The sequence below is a fragment of the Marmota marmota genome, unplaced genomic scaffold (assembly GCF_001458135.2).
Source record: "Marmota marmota marmota unplaced genomic scaffold, marMar, whole genome shotgun sequence".
Classification (NCBI taxonomy): domain Eukaryota; kingdom Metazoa; phylum Chordata; class Mammalia; order Rodentia; family Sciuridae; genus Marmota; species Marmota marmota.
The window spans coordinates 38,841,157-38,855,586 of NW_026000016.1; the positions used below are offsets into that span (position 1 = coordinate 38,841,157).

The 14,430-nt window shown below is 37.0% G+C and overlaps 1 protein-coding gene across 2 annotated transcripts in view; it reads right to left on the reverse strand.

Moving 5' to 3' along the window:
• Positions 1-14,430, reverse strand: part of LOC125618504 (complement receptor type 1-like) — a 62,783-nt gene that overhangs the window by 3,626 nt on the left and 44,727 nt on the right. The window contains exons 18-22 of one of the 2 annotated variants that reach the window (XM_048809483.1): positions 13,803-13,979; positions 11,138-11,317; positions 6,931-6,954; positions 5,296-5,371; positions 2,609-2,713 (exon numbers count right to left, since the gene is read on the reverse strand). In XM_048809483.1, the coding sequence (XP_048665440.1) occupies positions 2,609-2,713; positions 5,296-5,371; positions 6,931-6,954; positions 11,138-11,317; positions 13,803-13,979 (562 nt within the window). The remainder of the gene's footprint in view (positions 1-2,608; positions 2,714-5,295; positions 5,372-6,930; positions 6,955-11,137; positions 11,318-13,802; positions 13,980-14,430) is intronic. The other variant, XM_048809484.1, reaches the window with a different exon arrangement.

The following is a 14,430-nucleotide window of genomic DNA, read 5'->3' on the forward strand; positions in this document are numbered from 1 at the left end:
AACTTAAAAATACTATCTACTACTGAGTGGAATTTATTGCAGGTACTTTATATATTTTTTTCTAACTTTAAGAGTTTCTTGGGGGGCTGGGGATGTGGCTCAAGCGGTAGCGAGCTCGCCTGGCATGTGTGCGGCCTGGGTTCAATATTCAGCACCACATACAAACAAAGATGTTGTGTCCACCGAAAACTAAAAAATAAATATTAAAAAATACATTCTCTCTCTCTCTTTCAAAAAAAAAAAGAGTTTCTTAGAATGAAAAAGCTGAGCTGAGTTAATGGAACTTAGGCAGGAATAAAGTTGGAAAATGTTGCAGACAGAAAATGGAAGGAATAAATCTAAATCAAATGATATTTTAAGCAATGTTGTAGAATATATTTTTAAAAACTCTGTAAACATGATCATGGTTCTCATGGTCTGCTGTTTTGTCTGTTTATACTTAGTGACAGCTTATCTGGCCTAAAATCCATTTTGTATAACTTTTCCGTCCTAGCACCCTGATATTAAAGGAAAAATGAAAGCTTCACCTGAGAACCTTGGAGGCATAGCTTAAAGCATCCCTGACAGCACAATATTTTGCCATATTTTATCTCAAAATCTCTCTTTATTTGCCTTTTTCTCCCTTATGTGCTTATTTATGTTAATATAGAAATAATGCTATTTTTTCTTGGAGCTACTGGGATAACATTAGGAATCCTTGGACAGCATGCCATTTTCATCTCATGACTTCTACGTTTTTTTGGTGTAACTAACCATGAATTCCAAAGCATTTGTGAACACCCATTTGAGAAAGATCAGAATAACTGATCACTAAAGTTTTAAACAGTAAACTTCTAATTCTGAATTTTTAAAATGCATATTTCATTTGCTTTCATAAATAGTAAAGAAAAACAAGTATAAGATATAGGGCTGGGGGGGTTGTAGCTCAGTGGTAGAGTGCTCGCCTGGCATGCATGAGGCACTGGGTTTGATCCTCAGCACCACATAAAAATGAAATGAAGTTATTGTGTCCACCTAAAACTAAAAAAAAAAAATTTAAAAAAGTATAAGATATAAGCAAAGTGACTAGAAAGCCAGATAATAAAAAGAGGACATGGCAAATTTATTTCTATTATAGAAGAAAAGACAAAGTTTATTTATTTTCTAAGCTTTTTGTTTAGAAAAATTTGAATTGTTTACACATATGTCTTGACTATATGGTTGACTATAAAATGCCTTTACTACCCCTTACTTCTTTCTGGGGTCTCTTCCATTGCCCTCTGTTTAATTTAGAATTTCTGACATATGTGTGTATATAAAATGCCAAGTTCGTTTAATGCACATTGATGTGAAGAAGAGGTAGGACATAAAGAAAAAAATTTACTAATCAATTTGATGCTTTTACTTCTGCTTTCTACAGGGGTACCTAAGGCTTATGGCACTATTATTTCTGAATGCACCCTGAGGACCTATATATATAGGAAATATTAGGATTACTAGAATAGCCAGAGCGAGCCAGGACCAAATGAATTGCTCTGTATGATACAGAAAGATGGAGCATTAAATTTGCAAGAGGCCCAAGAGTTGGAATAAGATACCCCAGGGATGCAGTAAAGATCTGAGGAAAATGGAGAAGAATCTAATGAGAGAGAGGCCTGGGGAAAGGGGGAAATCCAAGACTGAAAGTGGAGGAATAGCCAGTGAGAAATTCCTCCAAGTCTGATACAGTTCAGGTGTGGGCAAACTCTTCCACAGAAGGACCAATTAGTAAATTTTTTTGCTTTGTGGGCCACATGGTCTCTGTTGCAGCTGTTGGACCTCGCTGTTGAGGTGGGTAAGCAGTCACACTTAACAGTTAAATGAATGGGTATGGCCGTGCCAATAAAACTTTATTTGCATACACAACTAGATTTGGCCCACGGATTGTCATTTTCAGATCCTTGTTCTAGTAGCTAGTTTTTGCTTTTTCTTTTCTTTTCTTTTCTTTATTTTTTTTGCTTAGCTGTTCATTACATCATAGGACAGATACAGTTGTGGCATCATTTCCCCTTTCATACCAAACTTTGGGCCAACATTTATCACACAACATTTTGTGGTAAGGCTGCATTAAGGAGGTGGAATGAAGGGTTAGGGATGGCAATTAGCCCCAGTGGAGGACAGAAATAAGAGAGTCTCAAGGAGGCCAAAGGAAGCCAAGAATTCAGTGAAAGCCAGAAACCAGGGAAAAGGCAAGGTGAGTCTCCAGAGTATGTTTAAGAGACCCTGCACATGGAGGAGACTGGAGGACTAGGAGGAGCACACAGGCTGCAAATGCTTAGATTCTACCAGGAAAAGAAATAAAACAGACTACTTCTTAAAGGTTCACAGCACAAATGCACAAAAATCTGGGAATGCTTTGAAAAAAACAGTGCCTGGGCATAGCACCCACAGAATCATCACACAAAATCGCTGGGAATGGCAATAATCCAGGAACAAAATAAATAAATAAAAGCATTTCCAGCTCATGAAGTAGTTTCTGCCTTCTTTAGTATTGATGACCTGCTTAGTGTCATAACCTATTCAAATGCTGTCTCCATTTTTGATATTTGAGTTGTTGCCAATGTTTTGAGCTCAGTATGTAGATAGGTACCTGCTGTTTTCCTGACTTGTTAGCAGAGTCTGAGGATGAACACAGCTGCCTTCTTGAGGATGTAAACTGATATTCACTTCTTTACACTTTTCATCTGGATTACTGTTAATTGGCAGAGGAAGAAAAAATTAGGAAAACTGTCTTAATCATATGTTTCAGTTTTAAAGGAAATCAATAACTTTCATTTTGAGATTTAAGGGGTAAATTGCCTCAAGTTCCTGATATCTTTACAAGATGCTTAAAAGGAAAAATACAACCAAGTGAATTTTTTAATACTAAGTAAAAACTCCAATTAGGATATCATAGTAAAATCATTCTATATAATGCCCGAAGATTCAAAACTGTTAATAACTAGGTGTCTGTGTCTTAACACAATACATTTCAATATTTCTAAAATAATTTTGATTAGGAAATAAAGTTAACCACAAGATGTGGGCCGACTTTGCCCTAAAAATGACGTCTTTTTTCCTTTTTCTTCCCTTTTCTCTTATACTGAAGAACATGTTCTATTTTATGCACAGGTACTACCCACAGTTAGGAGAGCAGGGCTCAATATGCCAGAGGAGCTGGAACAAAGTCAGTAAAATGTAGAGGAGGGAGTGTATATTGAAAGAGTAAAAGGAAATATTGCAGTTTTTTACTGTACACAATTCTGGGTACTGAATTTTAGTGATGCAGAATCAAATTCAGAAATGTGCAACTAACATCAAAGGAATAGCAAAAAATGAATCAAATCATGTAGACAAAAGCCCTAATTCCTGGCAAACTTTCTACTTGCAGAACTTTAATCAAGCCCCTGAATGTCTTTGAACCTCAAAGTTTTCTCTGCTTTGAGATAGCAATATTGTTTGGCCTTGGTGCCGCACAGAGTTGCTTGAGAAGATAATAAATGGTAATGTGTTTTGTAAAAAAAATACATGTTTCCTTGGAAGATAATAAATGGTAATGGGTTTTGTAAAATTCATGTAAATTTTTACTGTTTTTAGTATGAATTGGGCTACTATACAAGTATAGATAAAAAGTCATTAAATAATAATTATTTTCTGTGAATAGAGGTGGTCCCTGTCCCCAAGGGTAGTCTGGAGAGGGAGGATGGTGAGGAGTATGGTGATCTAGGAGACAAGAGAAAATGTTAATAGAGTACAGCCAGCCCAAGATACAGATGAGGAGCCAAATACAGAGTAATTAATTAGATATTCTGAATCTGAGAAAGCTGGAAATTAAGAAGGCTTGCAAATCATCAATAATGTGATACAAGTTAATCCCTTCTTTAATTCTTCCTTAAATTTATAAAAAATTAATGCAAATTATAGGGGTGCTTAATAAGAAATTTAGAAAAATGCGCTTCTGTGAATGTTAATATCAGGCCACTTCCCTTTTTCTTTTTGTAAGAATAAAGGACAAAGAATACTTATAGGTCAAGCTGCAAAATATACCTTTACTAAGGAAGAATACGAGTTTAACTTAAATCTAATTCTATACTGATTATTTCATTATGAAGTTGAGTTCCTGACTAGGTTGTTTGCAAAATGGTTTTACTGTGACAATCTACTTTAAAAAAAAAAAAAAAAAACCAACAAAAAAACCCACCTTATTGGCATCTCTGTGAAATATCAAACTTCAATTTCTATAAAGGTTGTTGTAGAAGACTGAATTTGTTAAGAACGTTTGCTATAGAAGACTACTCACTTGGAGTTTTAAACTCTGCTTTTCTTCAGTATAGAATTTGTTCATCAACCTTACAACACTGGTCTTATTGGCAGATTTCACTAATATTATTTTAATTAAAATAGCCAGCATAAAAGCTGTGTGTTTACTTCCCAGTCAAAAATGTTTTGCTCTTTAGATCATAATCTTTGTGAAGTTTTCTTCAAGTTGAAAAACTCAGTGGTCACAAATATGGACATAATGAATCCTGCTATAATGTATAATTATAAAATACACCAATAAAGAAAATCACTGGTTTTTACAAAAGATTTCCTTCCCTCCCTCCCTCCCTCCCTTCCTTCCTTCCTTCTTTCTCTCTTTCTTTCTTAATGCAAAATCTCAATTCTTCCATGCAGGCATCCTGGGATATGAGTGCCAGAGAAAAACACAATCTAACTCTTAGTTAAAAGATAGAAATAGAATCTACGACTAGCGGTCAGTGTCTGCAATGTCCCAGCAAAACTAGGACATCAATGGTCTCATTAATACCTTTTTAAAAACCTCCTTATTTTCTCTTTCACATTTCTTTCTTAAAATGCTGTTTTTTAAATCTGATACTGAAGAATTTATCCTAGGCGTGCTCTACCACTGAGCTACATTCCAAGCTCTTTGTTGTTGTTGTTGTTGTTTATTTTGAGACAGGGTCTTATTAAGTGCCCGGGCTGGCCTTGAACTTGGGATCTTCCTGCCTCAGCCTCCCAAGTCACTAGATTACAGGTTTGTGCCACTGCACCCAAAATACTGTATCATTGATTTTTAAAATATTCTTAGTAACATATGTATTTCCTATAGCATAAATACTTTTCTATTGTATGTGTCAAGGACCTTCTTTAAGTGAATTATCACATCTGTCTATGTAGTAGTGCTTTTGTTGTTTGGGTTTTTATTTTTGTTTATTTATTTATTTTTAAATTTTCCTTTAACGTCTGAGAGGAGCAAAATACAGTTTACATTTTCTGGGAGAATACAGCTGTACTTACCCTTTCTTGCACTTAAAAATTATCCAACTGGGAACAATGATAGATAAAATAAAGAAGATCATACCAAAGCAAATGCCTAGACAGTAAAAAATAAATAAATAAATAAATAAATGGGAAATATAATTTTATTTTTTTAAGAGGCTTAATATTCTGTCTTAATATCTAGTCTCCCTAGAGATTGCCAATGACTTTTTTTTTTTTTTTAGATAAAACAATAAGTTCTCCCTTACCCTGGGTTTGAGTTAGAGCATTGGTTTTACTATACATAGCAAAGAGTGAGTAGAACAGTTTGGTAAACTTTACTCCAACAGCTGCCCTTAAGTAGGCAGGACACAGCAAGCACTGCCACCTTGTCTCTCATGTAAGACACAGGACACAGGCTACTCTACAAAATAGAAATTCCCCTGGACACAAACTGTATTACAGAACTGTTCCTACGTAAGCAGAGCACAGAAATAAACTCAACAAACTGGTCTTGTGGCTTTTAATTTGTGTAAACGACATGATTACCATCTGGAAGTCTATTCCCCAGTTATAGAGTAAAGAGGAAGTTGCCCTCTCCAGCCACACATTAAAATAAAGACATTTTAATGCCAAAGAACCCCCTGTAACAAAAACTTTTTAAAATTGTCTTTCATTTTTTGGCTTTCTTTTTTCCATATTTTTATTGGTTCATCTTATATAATAGTAGGATGCATTGTTACAAATTTGTATATATGCACAGGATGTAACAGTATAATTTGGTCAATATTCTTCCCTAGTATTTCCCCTTCTCCTCCTCTCCTCCCTTCCCTGGTCCCTTTCTTCTACTCTACTGGTTGTTCTTCCTTCCATTTTCATGAGATCCACCTCTGTTCCTGCTTTTCTTTTCCTTTTTCCTATCTTCCACATCTAAGAGAAAACTTATGACCCTTGGTGTTCTGAGTTTGGTTTATTTCACTTAACATAATGCTTTCAAGTTCCATCCAGAAAGGAGGATACTCTATGTATATAAGAATACCAGTTTCAACACACCCTGACCTAAATGCATCATTATTTTCATTTTAATTTGAATTCATAATACAAGACACTTTATCTTTTTGCATTTCATTCTGAGGGAGATGTAGAAAGGCTTAGGCAGCCTGGGCAAGACGGTGAGTGAGGAGGTCAGGAGCAGAACAGAGGAGCATGGAGAGGTTCTTCTGATGAGGTCAACTTCCTGCTTGACCAAAAGGCTTGTGAACACAAGCAAGGCACCAATCAGACAAACATTTGTGTACTTATGCTCCTAAGTGGGGATCCAATAGAAAAACTAAAACAGATGCATGGACAGAGGGGGCTCCAATCAATAACAGTGAGGAGAGAGTGGACAGGGGAGGAAAGGAGGAAATTCCAGAGGTCTTAAAAAAAAACAGGCCAAAACTTCCCCCACTGGATTCCTAGTTCTGGGGCCCCTTCTCTTTGAAGAAGTCTATCTTTGTATCTCTATTGCTTTTGCAATAAACCTACTTCTTGCTATCTCTGTGTTCTGATCTTCAATTCATTGCTGCACCAAGACAATGAACCCGGCACCCCTAGACGCTAACAATTCACTGGAAATAGATACTTACTGTTGAAGGTGCTAGAATTTCTCAGCAAACCCTTCACAAAACTTACCAACTATGAGAGCATCATGTGAGCCTAAAAAAAAAGACAAAAGCCACAAAAACATCAGCCTGGCACCTGGTGTGACCCAACAGGATCTTCCAGCCAGTACCATCCCTCCTGATTTTTCCATTGAATTCTTTTCTAATATAAACAAAAACTTTCTTTGTTTTCACTCACATTATTTCCTCCCATAATTCACTCATATAATCTTGTACACCCAGGGAAGATTTTTCTCTTTCTGAAGTAATATTTTGCATCATAAAAGTAATAAAGTTTTAGCAGAAAGTTTGTAAAACACAACAAAAAAATCACTCATAATTCTAATACTCAAATATGGTTTAGTATATTCTCATCTGGCACTTTTTCCCATATCTCTAAGTTTTTACATAATTATGTAATAGAAAAGCAAATTGCAACAGAGGCAAACTAATAAAATCTATTCTAGTGGATGTGTCACTGTACATTCAATTATTTCTATAGTATATTTAAGTTGTTTCTAGTATTTGTCATGAAACTGTGAATAAAATGCGTAAAAAATTTTTGAATCTTACCTTATTTCATCAGACTGGATTCCTAGGAAGGCTAACTGGCATGAACATTTTTATCATTCTAATCATACATTGCATAACTGTTTTTCATAACAGTCCTTGACAGTTTACAATGGTACTTTCAACATACAACAATATCAGTTTCATCACATCTTGATTTCTACTGGGAGTTTCTCTAAAACCTGTTTGTTATTGTTAATTTCATGGGAAAAAGAAGAGTCATCTTCTTTGCTTTTGCATTTTTTAAGTTCTAGTGAGGTTAAACCATTTTTAAATACTTATGTGCCTAGGTAAAAAGATATTTACACCCTTTCTCCATGTCCTTCATTCTAAGGTAGTTTTTGCATTTCCCTGTTCCTCTTTCAGGGTTTGTAATGGTGAACTGCAGAAGTTCCATTTACTTAGAAATAGCATGAGGACTTTGGTAAACTCAGAAGACCCAAAAGTGAGGAGAGAAACAGGGAACAGATACGCCCACTTAAGCAGTAGCTTTTGAAAGTGAGTCTTGGTGGCAAAGAAACAAGATAAGGTTCTAAGAAAGTAGTTACTTTAAGGAAGAGGACCTTGAGGGACAGTTAGTAAAGTGGATTTTAGGATATTTTTGTAGGTGTCACATCGGGTAATACATCTGTATGCCTCTCTGAGAGATTCCAGTGAAGACTTTTCTTAGTTTTCACATCTTTACTGGAGTTGAAATTACTTGTCTTGCATGCAACTGTGCTTACATTAGTCTTGAGAACATAGTTAATTATAGGTTATAGGTATTAATTCTGGCCTTAAGGGGGAACTCAAGATTACCCTCCACTCAGAGGTAGATGAGGCTACAAGTCAGGCCTCCGAAATAACTGAGCTATTGAAATGGGAATGTGGTAGGCCTGGGAATTCCAGGAAATTCATTTTCTAATGTAGTACTCAGAGTTTACTTTTCTAATTTGGGCTGCTCTCAAAACTCCCTGTGATATTTGTTCCAAGCCTGGACCAACTCTGTGATTTACTCTCCAGCTTCCTTTTTAGGAAGGCCTAGGACTGGTATCTTGAGCAATCTGTCCTAAGCCTTGGAACAAAAAAAAAAAAAAAAAAAAAAAGCTTTTTGGTTTTATTTTGTTCTTTTAAAAATATTTCTTGTTTTCCATAATCTTGTCTTTGTTTGCCCTTGTATCACTATAAAACCCCAATATTTCACAGTCCAAGATTAGTTAGGGTAGAAAGAAAAAGAAAGCCAAGAGGCCTATTTTTAGTCTAGTTCTACAGCAAAGGACAAAGGAGTTCACATGTGGTCCAGCCCAATTCATGAGGGGTCTGAGTTCTAAGAACCAGCTGGTTAACAGTTAACTTGGCTTGTTCTTAGTCATTCTACATATTTCCATCTATCTGAATAAAGAACTGCCTTTTATCTGGTATTTGTGACCTTGGCCTAATAACTTTCCCTTTCACTATGATTAATACTTAGAACTTTCTCTCGCTTGTCGAACTACAAATATGTAAGATCATTGTCTGCTTATTTATTGTTAAAGCACAGAGCCTCTTCAGATAGGTAAATTGCCTGGTTGGACCTAGGTTATCCTATTTTGCAGTCTTGGGCAAGGGACTTAAATCTTTTGTGTCTTAGTTTTTATGTCTATAAAATGGGGATAATAAGAATACTACCCTCCTCATAGATTTTTATGTGGATTAAATTAGAATCAATCTACTTGTCTATCTGTCTATCTATTTATCTCCACCTAATCTTTGAACGTGGTACTAATGCTCAATAGGTTAACTTTTACAACTATTACTATTACCACAACCACCGCGACTGCTCCCCCTGTAATAGGACTATTAACCCTTCATCGTATTTTCTATGTATTCCCCATCTAACGTCTTCTTACTTACTTTTTAAAGTATATAAGTTTTAAGTCAAATTGGTCAACAGGTAAAAAAAAAAGTTAACATCTTATATAATTATTGAAAATTACATCTGAGTTCCAAAAGTTGGTCTCTGTCTGGGTTTTGTTGTTTGGTGGTGATGGGGATCAAACCTTGTGCCTTGTACATGCTAAGCACATGCTCTACTATGGAACTACATCCCCAATACTAGTTGTTTCATAAATACTGTGTGTGTGTGTGTGTGTGTTTTAGATTTTCTATGGTTTGACTTTTAAAACTTTTAACTTTTTATTATACCTTGCATTTATTTTTAAAAAGTTCTAATGGTTTTTGAGTGCTAGTGATATAATTTGATAACTTGCCTTTTCTCATGAATTTATGATGTCTCCACTATTATGCCTATAAGACAATTTTATTTTTACTTACAATAAGCCTTTATCTTATTAATATCAATTGTCTTACTTATATTTTTAAGAGAGAGAGAGAGAGAAGAGAAAGATAATTTTTTAATATTTATTTTTCAGTTTTCAGTGGACACAACATCTTTATTTTTTTATTTTTATGTGGTGCTGAGGATCGAACCCAGTGTCCCACGCATGCCAGGAGAGTGTGTTACCGCTTGAGCCACATCCCTAGCCCAATTGTCCTACTTATTAATGTGCTTATTCTTGTTTTGGTGCAAAGTGAGTTTGGTATTATGACCTTATATTTTATTTTCATATCTGGTGGGGTTGATTCCCCAATTAATTGACTCTTTTGTCAGTCCAGCCAGATCCTCAAAACACCCCAAAAGCACTCAGTTAGTTGGCCAGTGAACTTTTTCAAGGAAATGTTGAGTTTATAATTTAGAAATGTTATTTATGATGAGTAGTTAACACTTTTGAAGGATTAACTATAATAAATGCATCTTGAACAATTTTGGTATATAACCACATATTATGAATAAGAGATTTAAGATGTGAGCAGAGGGAAAAACTAAAATTAACTTGGACTAAGAAGAAAGTTGTGTATACTAGTCTGCTCCTTGAAGTGTGCAAGTTCACAGTTCAGTATTTTCTACCTTCAGCATACTCCAGTCACCACCAGGGACTCCTCTTTTACAGAGCTCAGTGCAACATGATTTCTAAATCTGCTGTACCAGCTACACTGGCTTCAAATCCTGTAGCCTACAGCTGGGAGAGAGGTGAGCCTGCTACTCTCTGCAGCTCGAAAGGCACTTCATGACACACACGAAAAACATTTGTTTGTTTGTTTGTTTGGTGGTGCTGGGGATTGAACCCAGGGCCTTGTGCAGGCTAGGCCAGGAAACATTTCTTGAAGCCTCACTCAATGTGGCTTTTACTGAGGCTCACTGGCTGTAGGTAAATCATCACTATGTGGTATATGCAACCACAGAGTGATGTAAACAAATCCAGGATATAAACAAATCAGGGTATAAATAGATCCAGATATGAAAAGCACCCAGGACCCCAAGGAGCGATGGATGTGGTGAGAAGAGCGAAGAGAAAATTGAGATGGAAGACAGAGTGCTAGGCAAGAGCTACACCTCCAGATTCTCCAAAAGAATTTTTTATGGCTTGCTGCATATAGGAAAAGGAAGGCCAATTGGCCCTTTTGCAGTTATAGTTCCTCAAGTGACTTCAGCTTGAAATAATCAATATTACAATTTGACATACTTTGAGATGGCACATCCTCAACTTCTTCACTAGCATATGCCATGAACATCACACCACACCTGATGCTAGTATGGACAAATGAATGAACTGGCTGGGAAGGGCTCCATTCCCTGTACTGGTACTTACGTGATGTGCATATGGCCAGAGAAGGGTTCCATCTTTCCTCTGCCTGGCACTGGCTCCAAGGACTGCCTTCCAGAATATATCCATCCTCACATTCCAAAGTTATGTTATCTCCATAGTGATAGTCTCTCCTTTTCAGCTCCTGCTTAAGTCCATTCAACTGTGGAAGGCTGCATTTTACCTCTGAAAGGAGACAAATTGGGGACTGAGATTTTATTGTTGTTAACTGAAATCACTAGAATGAAACAATCATAATCCCAAACTTAACTTGCCCTCAACAAAGACGGGGCATGCTTTCAATCAAGAACTATTGACCCTTCCCCACCCCAAACATCTTGTGATTTAAAGTTCTCTTTTATTTTTCTTAAAATGAAAACACAGTAAAGGAATATGGAATACTTTTGAGTATTAACAACTTTGTGACCAGAGTGTTTGGGAAGGATCAGGAGTTAGGATAACATGATCTCTTGCCAGGGATCCATTTGGGTTACACCATAAGGACATAGCAGCAGCATGTTAACTCTCTAGGTATACACTACATACTGATATTTTTGCTCTGGAAGCATTTGTTTCAGGCCCATTTCTATACACAGAACAAAAGAAGCTAGTAAGTCATGATTCTGAATTTAAAACATCATCTATTTCATTTACTTTATCTCATTTAACTCATCCTTTGATTTGCATTCTCTTTCTGCCATCAATAGGTCCTTCAACTTCAAGCAAAGACTCCTTTGCCATTATGAGAGTCTCAAAATTAGCCCAATGTTCTTCCCATTACAAGTACCAACAAGGTCAAGTGGGATTTCCTCATGTGTAGTCTGTGGTCTTCCTGCATCAGAAATTCTGATGGGTTTGTTAAAAGTAGACTTCTGACCCCTTCTCAAAACAGAATCAGAGGGCATGGGATGGAGCTGGAGAGTCTGCCCTTTGAACCAGGTTCCGGCTGATCTTGCCAGTGCTAGCTACCCTGGTCTATGGTACGCTTGAAGGGGACAGTTATTAACGAAAAATGAATTTTATATAAATGGGAAGAAAGCAGCTGCCATGAGCATAGAACACTAGCCTTTCATTGTCAAGAGCAGAACCGTCCCACAGTCTTAACCTGTGTCTTAAAATATTTACTCATTTTCATGCTTTTTAAATAACTGAAGCCAGGGGGAAGAACTCATAGGTATGCGCAGAGCCACAAGGGTATTTTGTACCATCTACTGTTGCCAGTAAGCACAAGAGAGTCACTTACCATCTCTGTGGTGGGCTTCATTTTCTCTAAAACGAGAAGGCTGAGGGCTGGGAGCATGAGAAGGACTTCTGAGACTCTGAGGACAGGAAGGGCCCTGTGATCCTGCACCCAGGACAGGTCCTAAGGCGGGCTTTTCCCTAACATCTGAAATTGAGGCGTGTCTGAAGTGCCTCCTACGTTATCCCTGCCCTGAGCCTAGTATTTCTAAAAAGAAAGAACAGACAAGAAAGGAAGCAAGTAGCCAAAGCACTTAACTTACAGTTTTGTAAAGTCAAAAGAATAGCATTTAAAAAGAGACAGTATACAGCACAGTGTTTAAAAGTAGGGCCTGAGCAGGGGTCCAATCCTAAGACGACCATTCATGGACTGCCTAACACGGAGTTAGTGCCTCTCTCTGGCCTTAATTTCCTCCTCTAAAACATGGCAAGTGACCATCCTGCTTCATCGGACTCTTTTGGAGTCCAAATACAAAAACTTTCAGAACCTTGTCTAATTATAGATTATTATTTAAATTTCCTATTTGGAGCCTTATAGAACATTACCAAGAAAGATAAATCAAGTGTTGATGTTTTTATTTTTCATTTTTTATTTTTGGAACAGTTAAAGCCCATTTTTTATTTATTTATTTTTGTATTTTGTTTTTTATTTGTTTGCTGTTTTTTTTAAATGAAAGATTGAACCCAGGGGTGCTTTAACTACTGAGCCACATCCCCAGACTTTTTTATATTTTATTTAGAGACAGGGTCTTTCTAAGTTGCTTAGGGCCTCGTTAAATTGTTGAGGCTGGCTTTGAATTTGCCATCCTCCTGCCTCAGCTTCCCAAGCTGCTGGGAACCAGTAGCGTGTACCACCATGCCGGGCTCAGGTGTTGCTTTTGCAGATAAGCTAGAATAAAGGAAATAGTTTGAAGGACTGGCTCCAGGGAGCAAATGAAATAAATCTTTGGTTTTCTTCTAGTATCAGGAGGCTCCATACTCAGTAATTTTAGGAAGTAATTGTTCTCAACTTCTCTGTTCATGTGTGATGGACAAGGTACTGTCTCCCTTTTGGTTCAGTTTTCCTCATGGCAAAGGATGCTTCTAGTCTCTTATCTTCTAAGGGTATTTGTGAGGACTTTATCTGTGACCTCTGAGATCCTCTAGAGCAATTAGTTAAAAATCAGCAAAGCATTTGAAATTGGTGATGCCTATCCAGTTTCTGGAAATTTCACCCACTATCCTCACTTTCTGAGCAGAGCTAAGGATCCTTGGGAAGCCTTCCTTCCTACCTTCTGTTCTGCTTTTCTCCTCCCCTATTGACACTCACGTCACCACTCTCCCAACCTTATTAAATGACAATAATCTCAATGATCTTTCAGCCTGATTAACCTCATGCATCTATTTCCCATAACAACCCAGAAAGAATGAGAAATATCAAGAATTGAGATACCTTTGCAATAATGATTAGACTGGCTCCAGGTTCCCTTGTGTGTACAGAAAATGAAGGTAGTTCCCACCAACAAGTAGCCGGGGTTACACGTATAGTTGATCATCATCCCAGGAAGATATGAAGAAGCATGTCCTCCAATGTGATGACCATTCTGGATCTTAGGTGGATGTGGGCATGCTGAGAATGAGTTCCCACACAGAGACAAGAAAAGGCAGCCAGTTAAATGCAGAAGTGTGAACACACCAACATAAATATCTCTGGCTTAGAGGCATTGGAAGACCTGAGACAGGCAGGTCATAAGCCACTCATGGCTAGCTCATCAGAAGGCTGATTCTTTAGAGTAGATGACTGCATTTGAACACAATCCTCTGCAAACTTTTTCAGAAGTACTATAAGTATCCACAAACTATCAGTTCAATGCTGTTCTGTCCTTACTGGAGGAAGAGACTTTGTGTGAGCGATCACAGCCACAAAGGAACCAAAGATTACCTGGTACAGTTATTTAAAGCCAAATGGTTATATAAAAGGAAAAAGCTACATAGACCAAGAGTACAACCTTAGCCTCCACATCCCCAGGGCATCCTGAGAGACTTTTTTTTTTTTTTTTTTTTTTTTTTTTTTTTTTTTT